The sequence below is a fragment of the Hemiscyllium ocellatum genome, chromosome 19, assembly GCF_020745735.1.
Source record: "Hemiscyllium ocellatum isolate sHemOce1 chromosome 19, sHemOce1.pat.X.cur, whole genome shotgun sequence".
Taxonomy (NCBI): Eukaryota; Metazoa; Chordata; class Chondrichthyes; order Orectolobiformes; family Hemiscylliidae; genus Hemiscyllium; species Hemiscyllium ocellatum.
Genome location: NC_083419.1, coordinates 19,275,398 through 19,289,079, shown reverse-complemented (window position 1 = coordinate 19,289,079; position 13,682 = coordinate 19,275,398). Strand labels below are relative to the sequence as shown.

The 13,682-nt window shown below is 40.6% G+C and overlaps 1 protein-coding gene across 1 annotated transcript in view; it reads left to right on the top strand.

The window, feature by feature from the left end:
- The window catches only part of LOC132825045 (anoctamin-4), a 180,132-nt gene that overhangs the window by 12,660 nt on the left and 153,790 nt on the right, over nt 1-13,682 (top strand). The window contains exon 4 of the mRNA XM_060840051.1: nt 10,592-10,837. Coding sequence (XP_060696034.1) covers nt 10,592-10,837 — 246 coding nt within the window. The remainder of the gene's footprint in view (nt 1-10,591; nt 10,838-13,682) is intronic.

The window sequence follows — 13,682 nt, the reverse complement described above, 5'->3', positions numbered from 1 at the left end:
TTGTATTTTTTAAGTAATGGGATTTTTAAGTGGAAATAAGGGAAATTGTTTGCATTTCAGTAGTGCCTTTCAGTAACTCAAGTTGACCCAAAGTGCTTCAGAGCTGATGAAATACTTTGAAAGGGCAGCATAGGAGATGTGACGAGCGATTTCCAAACAGCACGTTTGCACAAACAACAGTGAGATATCAACACAAGCGTTATATCCAGGAAGGTCTGTGTATCCAGAGAGACAGTGCTGAGCCGAGTGAGAGAATGTAATTATTCAAAATGAACATTGCAGGGCATTGAGAAGGAGACTTCAGACAGATATTTATTTAGTCCCTAAAGCAGGGCATAATAAGGTTTACAAAAACAAGATAAAAGTGATGCTGGAAATCTCAAATGTAAACAGAAAATAATGGAGAAACTCAGCAGGTTGGGCAGCACCTTTTGGAGACAGAAACAGAGTTAATGTTACAGGTCAAGAATTTTTTTCACCAGACTCTCCTGCATTCTCACAACAAATCCTCGGACTGAAACATTAACTCTGTTGCTGCCTTCACAGATGCTGTTGGACCTGCTGAGGATTTCCAGTATTTTCTGGACAATGTGGCACATCTTGATGTTAATGTTGGATGTAAAAACTCATGTTAATTGCATATTAATTGAGACAAATGCACACAAGACAGAAGTGAAATCTCAGTTATATATTTTCACAATGGGAACAGAGATGTCTAGTTTGTCTTGATGACCCTTCTCCAGAACAGGGGTCACTGGACTTGAAAGATTGACTCCGCTTTCTCAGCACAGATGCTATCAGACCTGCTGAGTTTCTCCAGCTATTTCTGTTTTTGGTTCATGTTTCCAGCATTTGGAGTTCTTTCTTTTTGAATTTATTTTATGCAAAGGGTTCACAAATAGAAATGACAAACTCGAGCCATGTTCTGTAGATAGATTTCACTGCTAATCAAGAAATGCAATACTGCGTCACTTGGTTACGAGTATCAAATTAAAGGCACACCATGGTATTATATTTTAATGATGCATTGAATAGGGATCATCTTCCAATGTTTGAGATAATGAATTTTGCTGGTTTGAAAATCTGCAATGAACAAAGTTGACAGGGAAGCTCAATGTATCACCTTGAGGGTGAAATTGGGATCTGACGGGCTAAGATTTGTGCCTTTGTTGAAGGAGAAGCCTGGGAATTACAGACCTGTGAGTCTGACCTACGGTAAGTTGTTGAAGGTAATTCTGAAAGATAGAGTTTTTGAAGAGACAAGGAATGATTAAGAATAGCCAGCATAGTTTTGGGCAAGGGAAATGGTGTCTCACATACGTGATTGAGTGTTTTTGAGGAAGTAACCAAAAAGACTGGTGAGCTCAGAGCGGTAGAGATTATTTACCTGGACTTTAGTGAAGCCTTTGACAAGGTTCTGCATGGTCGACTAATTAGTAAAGTTAGATCATGGGGGAATTCAGTGTGAGCTTGCCAATTGGTTTAATGGCAGGAGACAGAGAGTGGTGGTCGAAGTTGTTTTTCAGACTGGAGGCCTGTTACCAGCAGTGCTCCACAGGGATCAGTGCTGGGTCTGCTTTTGTTTGTCATTTAAATAAATGATTCAGATGAGAATGTAGGAGTCGTAGTCAGCAACTTTGTAGATGACGCTAAAATTACTGGTATAGTGGACAGTGAAGAAGGTATTCTAAGATTACAAAGGCATCTTGATCGATTGGGTCAATGGGCTGAGGAGTGGCAGATAGAATTAAATTTGGATAAATGCAAGGTATTGATAAAACAAACAAGGGGCAGAACTTAAACAATTAAAGATTGTGCCTTTGCTAGTGTTGTAAAATAGAGAGTGGTCCATGTGTGGAACGAACTGCTAGAGGAAGTGGTGGGGATGCTGGTACAGTTACAACAATAAAATACATTTAGATAAGTTTAGGGTGTAGGTTTGCTCGCTGAGCTGTAGGTTTGATATCCAGACTTTTCATTACCTGGCTAGGTATCATCAGTGGTGACCTCCAAGTGAAACAAAGGTGTGGTCTCCTGTTTTCTATTTATATCTTTCTCCTGGATGGGGTTCCTGGGGTTTGTGGTGATGTCATTTCCTGTTCATTTTCTGAGGGGTTGATAGTTGGTATCTAGATCTATGTGTTTGTTTATGGCGTTGTGGTTGGAGTGTCAGGCCTCTAGGAGTTCTCTGGCATGTCTTTGCGCAGCCTGTTCCAGAATGTGTTGTCCCAGTCGAAATGGTGGTTTTTTTCGTCCATGCGTAGGGCTATGAGGGAGAGGGGATTGTGTCTTTTTGTGGCTAGCTGGTGTTCATGTATCCTGGTGGCTAACTTTCTTCCTGTTTGTCCTACGTAGTGTTTGTGGCAGTCCTTGCATGGGGGAATTTTGTAGATGACGTTGGTTTTGTCCATGGGTTGTACTGGGTCTTTTAAGTTTGTTAGTTTTTGTTTGAGAGTGTTGGTGGGTTTGTGTGCTACAGGATTCCGAGGGGTCTTAGTAGTCTGGCTGTCATTTCTGAAACTTCTTTGATGTATGGTAAAGTGGTTAGGGTTTCTGGCTGTGTTTGGTCTGCTTGTTGTGGTTTGTTCTTGAGGAATCTGCGGACTGTATTTTTTGAGTATCCTTCTTCTTGAATACGTCATATAGGTGGTTCTCCTCTGTTTTCCGAAGTTCGTCTGTGCTGCAGTGTGTGGTGGCTCATTGGAATAGTGTTCTGATACAGCTTTGTTTGTGTGTGTTGGGATGGTTGCTGGTATAGTTAAGTATTTGGTCAGTGTTTGTTGGTTTTCTGTATATGCAGGTTTGTAGTTCTTTCTTTCGACTGTGACATCCAGGAATGCGAGTTTGTGTCGATTTCTTCCTCCTTGGTGAACTTTATGACTGTGAGGGTGTTGTTGATGGTGTTAAATGTCTCTTCTATCTTGTTTCGTTTTGTGATGACAAAGGTGTCATCTACATAGCGGACCCAGATTTTTGGTTTGATGGTTGGTAGGGCTGTTTGTTCTAGTCTTTGCATTACCGCTTCTGCTATGAATCTTGATAGCGGAGATCTCATGGGTGTGCCGTTGGTTTGTTTGTAGATTATTTTGTTGAAGGTGAAGTGGGCGGTGAGGCACAGGTCCACTAGCTTCATGATGTTTTTGTTGGTAATGTGATTGATGGTGGTTGGGGTTTGTGTGATGGTCTCTTCTAAAAGTGTGGTAAATGTTTGCTTTGCCAGTGCTGTTACGTTGAATGAGATCATTGTTCATTAATAGGAGCGGTTTGGAGACATATGGGCTAAACACAGGCAAGTGGGACTAGTTTAATTTGGGAACATGGTTGGCGTGGGTAAGATGGACCAAAGGGTCTGTTTCCATGCTGTATGACTCTATGAAGATCTAATCTATGAGATTCCATTTAAGTGTGCAATGGGGTCACCAGGATCAAACTGCAGACCAGATTGGGAATGAAAGCAGCTGGTCAATATTTGTTGTTATTATTATTTTATTCAAGGGAACTGAATTTGCAATATATACAATACCATGACTGTGCTGTCCCACTTGGACTTAGATTTCTAAATCTGCAGGAATTGACGCACAACAGGAAGACCATCTTTCTCAGCATAATTTGCTGAAAATTGACCAGTAGAAAAATTTCAATCTCAAATTACATCTAACACAAAGCAAGCTCCAAAAAAACATTGCATTCAGAGCTAACCACACCCTCTGATTAAAATAATCACTCGTGTGAGTTTATGCTAGTTCCACATTTTTGAGTACCTTCTAGGAAGTTGTAAAATCGAAAGATTTCTTTGAATGCCTGGACATTAAAGTATTGCTTTAAAATCTTCTAAGTATTTGATGATAATACTATACAAGAGAGATCCCAGAATGAGACCTGGCTTGAGAACTCATAAGATTCATATTTTTTCTATTTGTTTATTCTGGTGATCAGTCACTGAACATGTTCGTAGGAGACTGCGTACTCTTACCAAAGCAATATCAAATTTTCTTATTCAAAAGTAGAAAGTACGCATACTGTGTTACACAAATAGCAACCATTTGAAAAGGCCTTATTGCAATGATTAGAAATAAAAACTTAAACCCATTGTACTCTCAGCAACAAGATACTCAAACCTCAGTCCAAGTATGACTCTGATTCCAAATTAAACTTCCTTCTTCAGCTAGTGTGGAAATTTTTTTCTGGCAAATATCTGTATTTACTCAATGTTATCTTCTTCGGTTATTTTACTTTCATGAAATTATTAATCAACTTGCTAACACAGCTCATTTATTGCTTAACACAAATTTTATAAACTCCTCTTCCATGGCTTTCTGTTTCTGGAACTTTCTCCCACTGACATTAAACCACCCAGAACTTCTCTCTGATCATCTTGGGGACTATTAATCCTGGACGCCCTTTCTCCCTGAATGATCTGTTTCTATCTGTAGGAAACTTGCACATTCCCTGTCCTTCTGGATTGTTCTGCCATTCCAGTAGAACAAATGTCTCTTTATGTGTCCCTGTGTCATAGGATACCTTGTTGCTAGAGAACAGCAATATTTTTCCTCTCTTGTACTTTTTGTTTTCTAAAGCACTGAACTATTCACCTCAAAGGTTTCGATCAGTCTGATTTAAATGCAGGTAAACAAATTTCCACATTCCAGTATCAGTCTTAGAATGCAAAAATGAAACTAATCCATTCTACTCTTAGCCCACACAATGTTGAAATAGAAATCAAAATTAAAGCTGAAGAAGGAAGTTTAATTTGGAATCAGAGTCATACTTTGACTGAGGTTTGAGTATCTTGTTGCTGAGAGTACAATGGGTTTAAGTTTTTATTTCTAATAATTGCAACAAGGCCTTTTCAAATGGTTGCTATTTGTGTAACACAGTATGCGTACTTTCTACTTTTGAATAAGAAAATTTGATATTGCTTTGGTAAGAGTACGCAGTCTCCTATAAACATGTTCAGTGACTGATCACCAGAATAAACAAATAAAGTTTCCAAATAAAGATAAAAATATGTAATGACCCTTCATCACAATACAAATCAATAAGTCTACACAGAAAGTAACAACTGTAATCCAATGAAACTAGAAAATGATTCTGGGCAATTTTAGAAATTCATTTTGGATGATTTAATATTAGGTCACTCACAGATGGCTGACTAAACACCAGTTGAAAATATTTTTATCATAATAATTCAATTTTCAGTTGTGTTAGTGACGTAGAATGATTACAGCTCAGAAGGAAATCATGTGACATTAAGAAAACTGCACCAGGTTACTGCTCTTAAATCTACCATGGAATACTTACTATGTTTGTCTTTTAAATCTCAAGTCTAACCTTGTGTTCGTTGATGGGAAATGGTGGTGTCCAACCTTTGAAATTATACCACCAGAAAGGATAAGGGCTGCAGATATATGGGAATGCCTGTGATAATACTATGGCTTTAAGAATTGTATTTTGACCTTTTTTGTATAAAGAAAGGTTGAGACGAAGGTATTGAGCAACCTGCTCAAAGCCAATAAAGTGAACAGCTTGTGAGGTCTTGTTTTCTTTTAAAGATTGAACAATAGAAGCAGCCTGAATGAGTGGTGTCAAGTTCCCACAGAACTGGGATTTTTAGGTTTAACTTTCTGCAGTTGTTGGGATCTGGAAGCTGGATGTGGAAGCTCTTATTCCTCTCTCTATTACAGCTAAAAGCTGGGGTTCTCTTCCAGCTGGTGGAATTGCTTGTGCGACAATTTATTTTACTGAATTTGCCTTTGCCAAGGGTGTGTTCATGGGAGTGTGTTCATGGGATGTTACTATATTAGAATAGTTAATTAGTTGCAGGTGTATATATATTTATTGTTAAGCATTTCCATAGAATTACAGTTAAGCCAATTCTTTTATTTTTATTTTGTCTGTATTTTAACTGTAGTGCAAAAATAAAGTGTTTTTTGCTTAAATTGGAGTACTTTGACCAATTGAATTGCATATGGAATGCAATGCCTTACACTTACCTTTAAAATAAGAAAAAGTTAGAGACTAGGCTATCATCTTAAAATATTTTGAAGGCTGTCCAGTAGGTGGGGAGTTCCTTATCAGGCTTGCAGGACCTGGCATTAGAATGTGGAGTGGAGATTGGGAGGAGAGATGTGGGGCACTGCTGAGAGCCACCCCCTTGCTGGCAAATCCCTTCAGTCAAAACCCTCCACCCAATGTCCCCCAATCCACTATCTCTCTGGATCTGGGTCTGTGATTCCCTGATGCACCTAGTGTTGGCAGCTAGTAGAGCATTTTGTTCAACTTAAATAACACAGTTCAGGAAGGATGTCAGGAGGAAAATTACTAGAATTGGACCAGGAAGAGATACTTCAGTTTTGTGGAGAGACTGGGGTTGGTCGTCTTTGAGCTTGAGTTTTAATTGTAGCATTCACAAGAATTAATAATGATGATTACATTAATAAGGGGCAACAGATTTTGGTAGCAGAGGGTGTTGTATACAGGGACAACAGTTTTAATGTAATTGGTAAAAAAATCTGGAGGTTGCACAATAAATTTATTTAGAAAAGGTCAAAGTGAAAGTTAGAATCTAGCGTACATTGCTTGAAAGGCAGATATATAGATGAATTCATACGTAGTTGTTGAAATTAGGGATGGGCTCTCCTTGCCAGGATGAAGACCAATAAAAACTATTTTTAAAACATGTGCACCTTGATTTAATTTTCCATTGGGAGAATCTGTTCCACAAATTTATTATCCTGTAGGAATTTTTAAATTTCTACTCCTTCTGCTGGATTTTGAACTCTTCTTCCCTACTCTCGGTTTAATTGCTCACGTTAGACAGCTAACTTTCTTTAAGCAGACAATAGTGAAACAAAATACTGTCGATTGAAAGAAATATACATCTGTTGTGGTTCTGTTCGCCGAGCTGGAAGTTTTTGCTGCAAACGTTTCGTTCCCTGCCAGGGAACGAAACGTTTGCAGCAAAAACTTCCAGCTCGGCGAACAGAACCACAACAACGGACACCCAAGCTACAAATCTTCAACCAGACTTTAAAAATATACATCTATTTGATAATTTTAACGTGATACCACAAATAAACATGGAGATAGGTTGGAGTTGTCTTATAATTGTCACATACAGAGATTGGACAGGAGTTTGGGCTACTTAAACAGGGAAAGGGTATGGTCAATGAAAACAGTGCTTTATTGCCGTTTTAAGAAATAGAGAGTAAAATTGACAGATGAAAGAATCGAGAGAGAGATCTAGAGAAACATTTATTGCCAATCTAATTGCTTGTGAGGAAGGGGTGGTGAACTGCCTTCTTAAACTGCTTCAGTCTATTTGTTGTAGGGACAATCACAATGTTGTTCGGGAGAGATTTGCAGGACCCAACAACACCTAGTGAACAGTGATATTTTTCCAAAGTCAGGATGGTGAATGGCTTAGAGTGGAACTTGCAGGTTTTGGTGTGCTTTTGTATGTTTGCCCTTCTGGATTGTAATAGTCGTGGACTTGGAAGGTGCTGTCTAAGCGGTCTTGAAGAATTTCTGCTGTGCATCTTGTCAATGGTACATGCTACTGTTCCTGTGTAATGGTGGTGGAGGGAGGGAATGGATGTGCTGCCAATCAAGCAGGTTGCTTCGTCTTGGATGGTGTCAATCTTCTTGAGTGTTGTTGGAGTTGCACCCATCCAGACAAGTGGGGAGTATTCCATAACACACCTGACTTGTGCCTTGTAGATTGTGGACAGGTTTTGGAGAGTCAGAAGATGTTACTCACTACATGAATCCTAGCCTCTGAAATGTTCTTTGTAGCCACAGATTTTGTATGTCTGTTCCAGTTCAGTTTCTGATCAATGGTGACTCCTAGGATGTTGATAGTAGGCAATTCAGCGATGGTGACACCACTGACTGTCCAAGGGTTAGGTTGTTGATGGTATTGTTTGGCACTTGTATGTCATGTTTGTTACTTGCCACTTGTCAGCCCAAGCCTTGTTTTTCTCTATGTCTTGCTGCATTTGAACATGGACTGCTTCAGTATCTGAGGATGAAGGAATGGTGCTGAACGTTGTATAATCATTGGTGAACATCCCCACCTCTGACCTTATGATGGAGGGAAGGTCATTGATGAGGCAGTTCAAGATGGCTGAGCATAGGACACTAGCCTGAGGAATTCCTGCAGAGATGTCTTGGAGTTGAGATGACTGACCTTCAACAACCTCAAGCCCTCGAATGACCAATTGCTCATTAGAAGGCAGCCTTGATATCCAATTAGGGATGGTGGGTGGGCTGTCAAAGCAGGAGGGCCAATCAGAGAGCTTCCAGGTTGATAGAACCATTAGTCTGCATTGGCAGCTAAGAGTAGGAGGAGGCTTTTTGAAATGGAGGCAGCTTATTAAATTTACAACGCAAAATGACTTCTGAAGTAGGACTCTGATGTGGTGAAGTCCATGTTTGTAGCAGTCAGGGATGCAGATCCAACATTAAGCCTCCAGTTGCCACTGGCACCTCCAACTTACCATTCCAAAGCTGGCTAAACTGACACCTCTCTCCCTTGCCACAGGGATCTGCAGGCAATGTGGAATTCCCAGTCAACCTCCATCCACAAGCTTTAAATGGGAGAATTGTCATACATACCAGTGGCATGAGCTCCTGTTACAGTCCCCAAAGAGATCAATAACTTTTAAAAAGTATTTGAATTTTTAGTGACCAACTGAAAGGAAAGCAGACAAAAATTCCAAGCTCTAAGGCATTTACCTGTAACAAATTAAAAGCAACCAGTTCTGAGGAAGGGTCACTGAACCCGAAACGTTACCTCTGCTTTCACTCCACCGATGCTGCCAGACCTGCTGGGTTTCTCCAGCTGTTCAGACTAAAAGCAATGTTGTCTAATACAGCCAACTACAGAAAACAGAACCCTTATTAGCATCTCAATGTCACCAATAACCCACGCCACATATGTACTGAATAACATACTTTACACAGAGTTTCGGAAAACAGTCTAATGTGATTCCCAGCTTTTGACAGGTTCCTATCTCCCTGTTCCATGGAAGTGTACAGGCAAATTGTCAAAGGTTCTCTCCCTCAGTCCTCTGAGCACTCCTAAACCGAATGTCAGCAGTAAGTCTCACTTGAGTGATTTCCTCTCCCAGCTTCTCCTGAATGCCCCGAAATTGCTGTGGATTTCTTCTTGTCAATGGACACGCTTTCTCTGGTATTCTGCCTGGTAGTTAACAGAGAAGATAGCCTTTTCCTTTCCAGCAATGGCTGCTGTTCTCTAATACTCCCTTTCTCTCTATTCTTTTTCAAAGTATTTGAGACAGAACTTCTGCCATCATAAGAACATCAGCTTCTATGTTTTTCAGGTGTCAAAACTGGCATTGTGTATTTCGATAGCACATGAACTGGGACACTAGTCTCCATGGTAACCAAGCTATATAGCCTGCTTTTGGGCTGAATTCATAACAGTTCACATTGCTTTCTTCATTTGACCATTTTACCCTAAATTAAGAAAGACAGTGTAAATGATAGGCCTGAATGTTCCTGTATTTTCACTGCATGTTATTTTCAGGGAGTTTTATGGACCTTGGTCCTTGGCAATTGTTCCCACACAATCGTTTGCTGCTAACCCCATTAATTATGCATTTGGGCTCCATATTGATGTTGAGAATTGATTTCCCAAATACTTGCCATTGCCCACATTGCTCAAACACCCATAATCAACTTCTGGAACCATACAACTGTTATACTTAGAACGAACCCCTGCCTCAGTTTCTGCCCCTGACAGGGAGCTAAAGGTTTAAATAACCTATGTTGGAATCTATTGGGATCTATCGGGATTTATTGGGGACTCACATGTTGGAATATTTCAATGTGGGTTTAAATTGTCTCAATACCCCATCATGTCTTATTTTAGCATTTTAGCCACAGAATGACTCTGTAAGAGAAAGGAAAGTTGATTCATGTACTTAATACCAATGAAGACAATTTGGAAATTCATAAGATGGAGGGTGATGCTGTCAGATCTGCTGAGTTTCTCCAGCACTTCTTGGTTATCTTTCAGATTTCTGGCATCGCATTATTTTGCTTTTATTTGAGTGATAATGCAAAGGCCAAAAGGTGGTCCATAGCTAAATAAGGCACAATTTGCTAAGACACCACATACCACCAGCTTAAGATAAAGCTTGACCTGCTCATTATAGTAAAATAATGATGATAGGAGTGAGGTTGAGAAGATTAAAATGTAATTAAATTTGTCCATTATGCATGGGTGCATCCAAGTTAGCTGAATAAAATAAGAATGAGATCCATGAAAGTTATCACATCTAATCAACTTGAATGAGACTCTGTGAAAGAAACAGGCTGTGTTAATTTGTTGTCATCTACTATAATTCAGTCGAATGGTCGTGTAAAACAATGCTGTCACCATATTCATCACTGGATATTAAATCCTGTCATGTAAATCCAATCAAGCTAGAATAATATGGAGGTTAATCTGGCAAGGCGAACAATCCTATGTTATGATCGAAACAATGCAATGTCAATTAACAGTGTTTCTTTAATTGAAGTTAATGATTCCCTTCAAACTCACAAGGTTGTGTCTCTTTTCCAGGTTTCGACATTGCGGGACAATTAGCGATTGGTCTCTCTGGATGGTCAGTGCCCTTTCCTCAAGATGGCCCACTGCCTTGCCATCGACCCCAGTACATGTGTAAGGACTTTAAGCCGCCTCCTTTCAAGCCCTTTGTTTCTCAGAAGGACCAATCAGCCCCTGCCTCCTGTCCAGCCTCACTCTCCATCACACCAGTGCTTTCTTACTACAGCAGCAGCCAGGAAACCCTCAGCCAAGAAACTGAAGGTAGGACAAATAACAAGGCACTTCCCTACAGTTTCTTTTATATTGTTTAAAGCATGTAGAAACATCTACTCATCCCTGCATTGTAGCAGCAACACCTACACCAGAGCCCAGTAGCTCCTAGAATGTTCAGAACACACCATTTCCCCACATGCCATCCTGACAATTAAATATATCCTTCACTGTCATTCAGTCAAAGTCCTTTAGCTTTCTCCCTAACAGTGCTGTAGATCTTCCTACACTACATACACTGTAGTGGTTCAAGAAGGTGACTCACTGCCACTTTCTTAAGGGGTGGACAACAACTGCTGTCCCAGCCAATGACCCATACACCCCATTAATTATTACATTAGAAATAAAACAGGAAAACATATCTTCAGTGGCTTCTCCAATAAATAACTCCAACTATGTAACTATCTCCTTTTAATGTCGTGAAATATCCCAAGACATTCATGGGAGTATTGTCAGATAAAATGGAGTGTGAAGAGAGTTAAAAAATAGGAGATATGTTCCATGCAATGGAATCAGTCTGGCCTCCTCCAGTTACTGAGACACATCAGTTACACTGACACTGTTCCATCACTCACCCCACCAACTCTGCACTCGCTCCAAGTTAAAATCAAGAAAGAGAAATTATTATAACATTGTTAATTTAGAAATATGTTAATTACAAAGTCTGCAGTGGTAACATTGTATTGTTCTACAATTTGACAGGATGCACTGATGTGGAGTTAGTTGGTTGTAGGACTATACCAACTTTGAATTTATTTTAAAAATAAATGGATCTCTTCCATAAACTCACTGAGAAAATTAAAAAGACTTTGCTTTCTGGACCTCTTCAGGTCATAGAATCATAGAGTCATAGAGATGTACAGCATGGAAACAGACCCTTTGGTCCAACTTATCCAACTTATCCTAAACTAATCTAGTCCCATTTGCCAGCACTTGGTCCATACCCCTCTAAACCCTTCCTATTCATATACCATCCAGATGCCTTTTAAATGCTGTAATTGTACCAGCTTTCACCACTTCCTCTGGCAGCTCATTCCACACACGTACCACCCTCTGTGTGAATAAGGCAAAAGTGAGCACTGCAGATGTTGGAAACCAGAGTCTAGATTAGAGTAATGCTGGAAAAGCACAGCAGGTCAGGCAGCATCTGAGGAGCAGGAAAACTAATGTTTCGGGCAAAAGCCCTTCATCAGGAATCAAGTGTAAACAAGTTGCCCCTTAGGTCTCTTTTATATCTTTCCCCTCTCACCCTAAACCTATGCTTTCTAGCTTTGGACTCACCCACCCCGGGGAAAAAAATCTTGTCTATTTGTCCTATCCGTGCCCCTCATGATTTTATAAACCTCTATGAAGTCATCCCTCAGCCTCTGATGCATCAGGGTAAACACCCCCAGCCTATTCAACCTCTTCCTGCAGCTCAAATCCTCCAGCCCTGGCAACATCCTTGTAAATCTCTTCTGAACCCTTTCAAGTTTCACATCATCATTCCGATAGCAGGGAGAGCAGAATGACACGCTATATTCCAACAGTGGTCTAACCAATGTCCTGTACAGCTGCAACATGACCTCCCGACTTTCTATACTCAATGCTCTGACCAATAAAGGAAAGCATACCGAACACCTTCTTCATTTCCCATCTACCCGTGACTCCACTTTCAAGGAGCTATGAACCACACTCCAAGATCTTGTGGGCGGCACGGTGGCACAGTGGTTAGCACTGCTGCCTCACAGCGCCTGTAGACCCGGGTTCAATTCCCGACTCAGGCGACTGACTGTGTGGAGTTTGCACGTTCTCCCCGTGTCTGCGTGGGTTTCCTCCGGGTGCTCCGGTTTCCTCCCACAGTCCAAAGATGTGCGGGTCAGGTGAATTAGCCAAGCTAAATTGCCTGTAGTGTTAGGTAAGGGGTAAATGTAGGGGTATGGGTGGGTTGCGCTTCGGCGGGTCGGTGTGGACTTGTTGGGCCGAAGGGCCTGTTTCCACACTGTAAGTTTAATCTAATCTTTTTGTTAAATGTATAGGTCCTGCCCTGATTTGTTTTTCCAAAATGCAGCACCTTAAATTAAACTCCTTCTCCCACTTTTTGGCCCACTGGCCCATATGATCAAGGTCCCGTTGAACTCTGACGTAACCTTCTTTGTTACCCACAACCCCTCCAATTTTGATATCATCTGCAAACTTATGAACTATACCTCCGATGTTCACATCTAAATAATTTATCCTCCTTTTTACTCTTCTCTCCATAAGACCATAAGGTATAGGAGTTGAATTATTCCATTCAGTCCAGCGAATCTGCTCCACCAGTCAATCATTGCTGATATGTTTCTCAACCCCATTCTCCAGCCTTCTCCTCATAATCCTTGATCCCCTGACCAATCAAGAACATATTTATCTCTGTTTTCAATACACTCAATGACTTGGCTTCCATAGCCCTCTGTGGCAATCAGTTCCACAGATTAACCACCCTCTGGCTGAAGAAATTCCTCCTTATAGCAGTTCTAAAGGATTGTTGTTTCACCGAGGCCATGCTCTTGTGTTTGAGTCTCTCCACATCATCTCTATCCAGAGTGCAGTGAGGTTCAATCAGATCCTCCCTCATTCTTCTAAACACCATTGAGTACAGACCCACAGTCATCAACCCCTTCTCATATGACAAGCCCTTCATCTTCTTGTAAACCTCCTCTGGACTCCCTCTGATGCCAACATTTCCTTCCTTATGTTTTGGGTCCCTCTGGCCCAAGATTGCTCACAATATTCCAAATGTGGCATTACCAGTGCCTTATATAGCCTCAGCAGTACATTTCTACTCTTGTATTCTCGCCCTCTCAAAATGAATGCT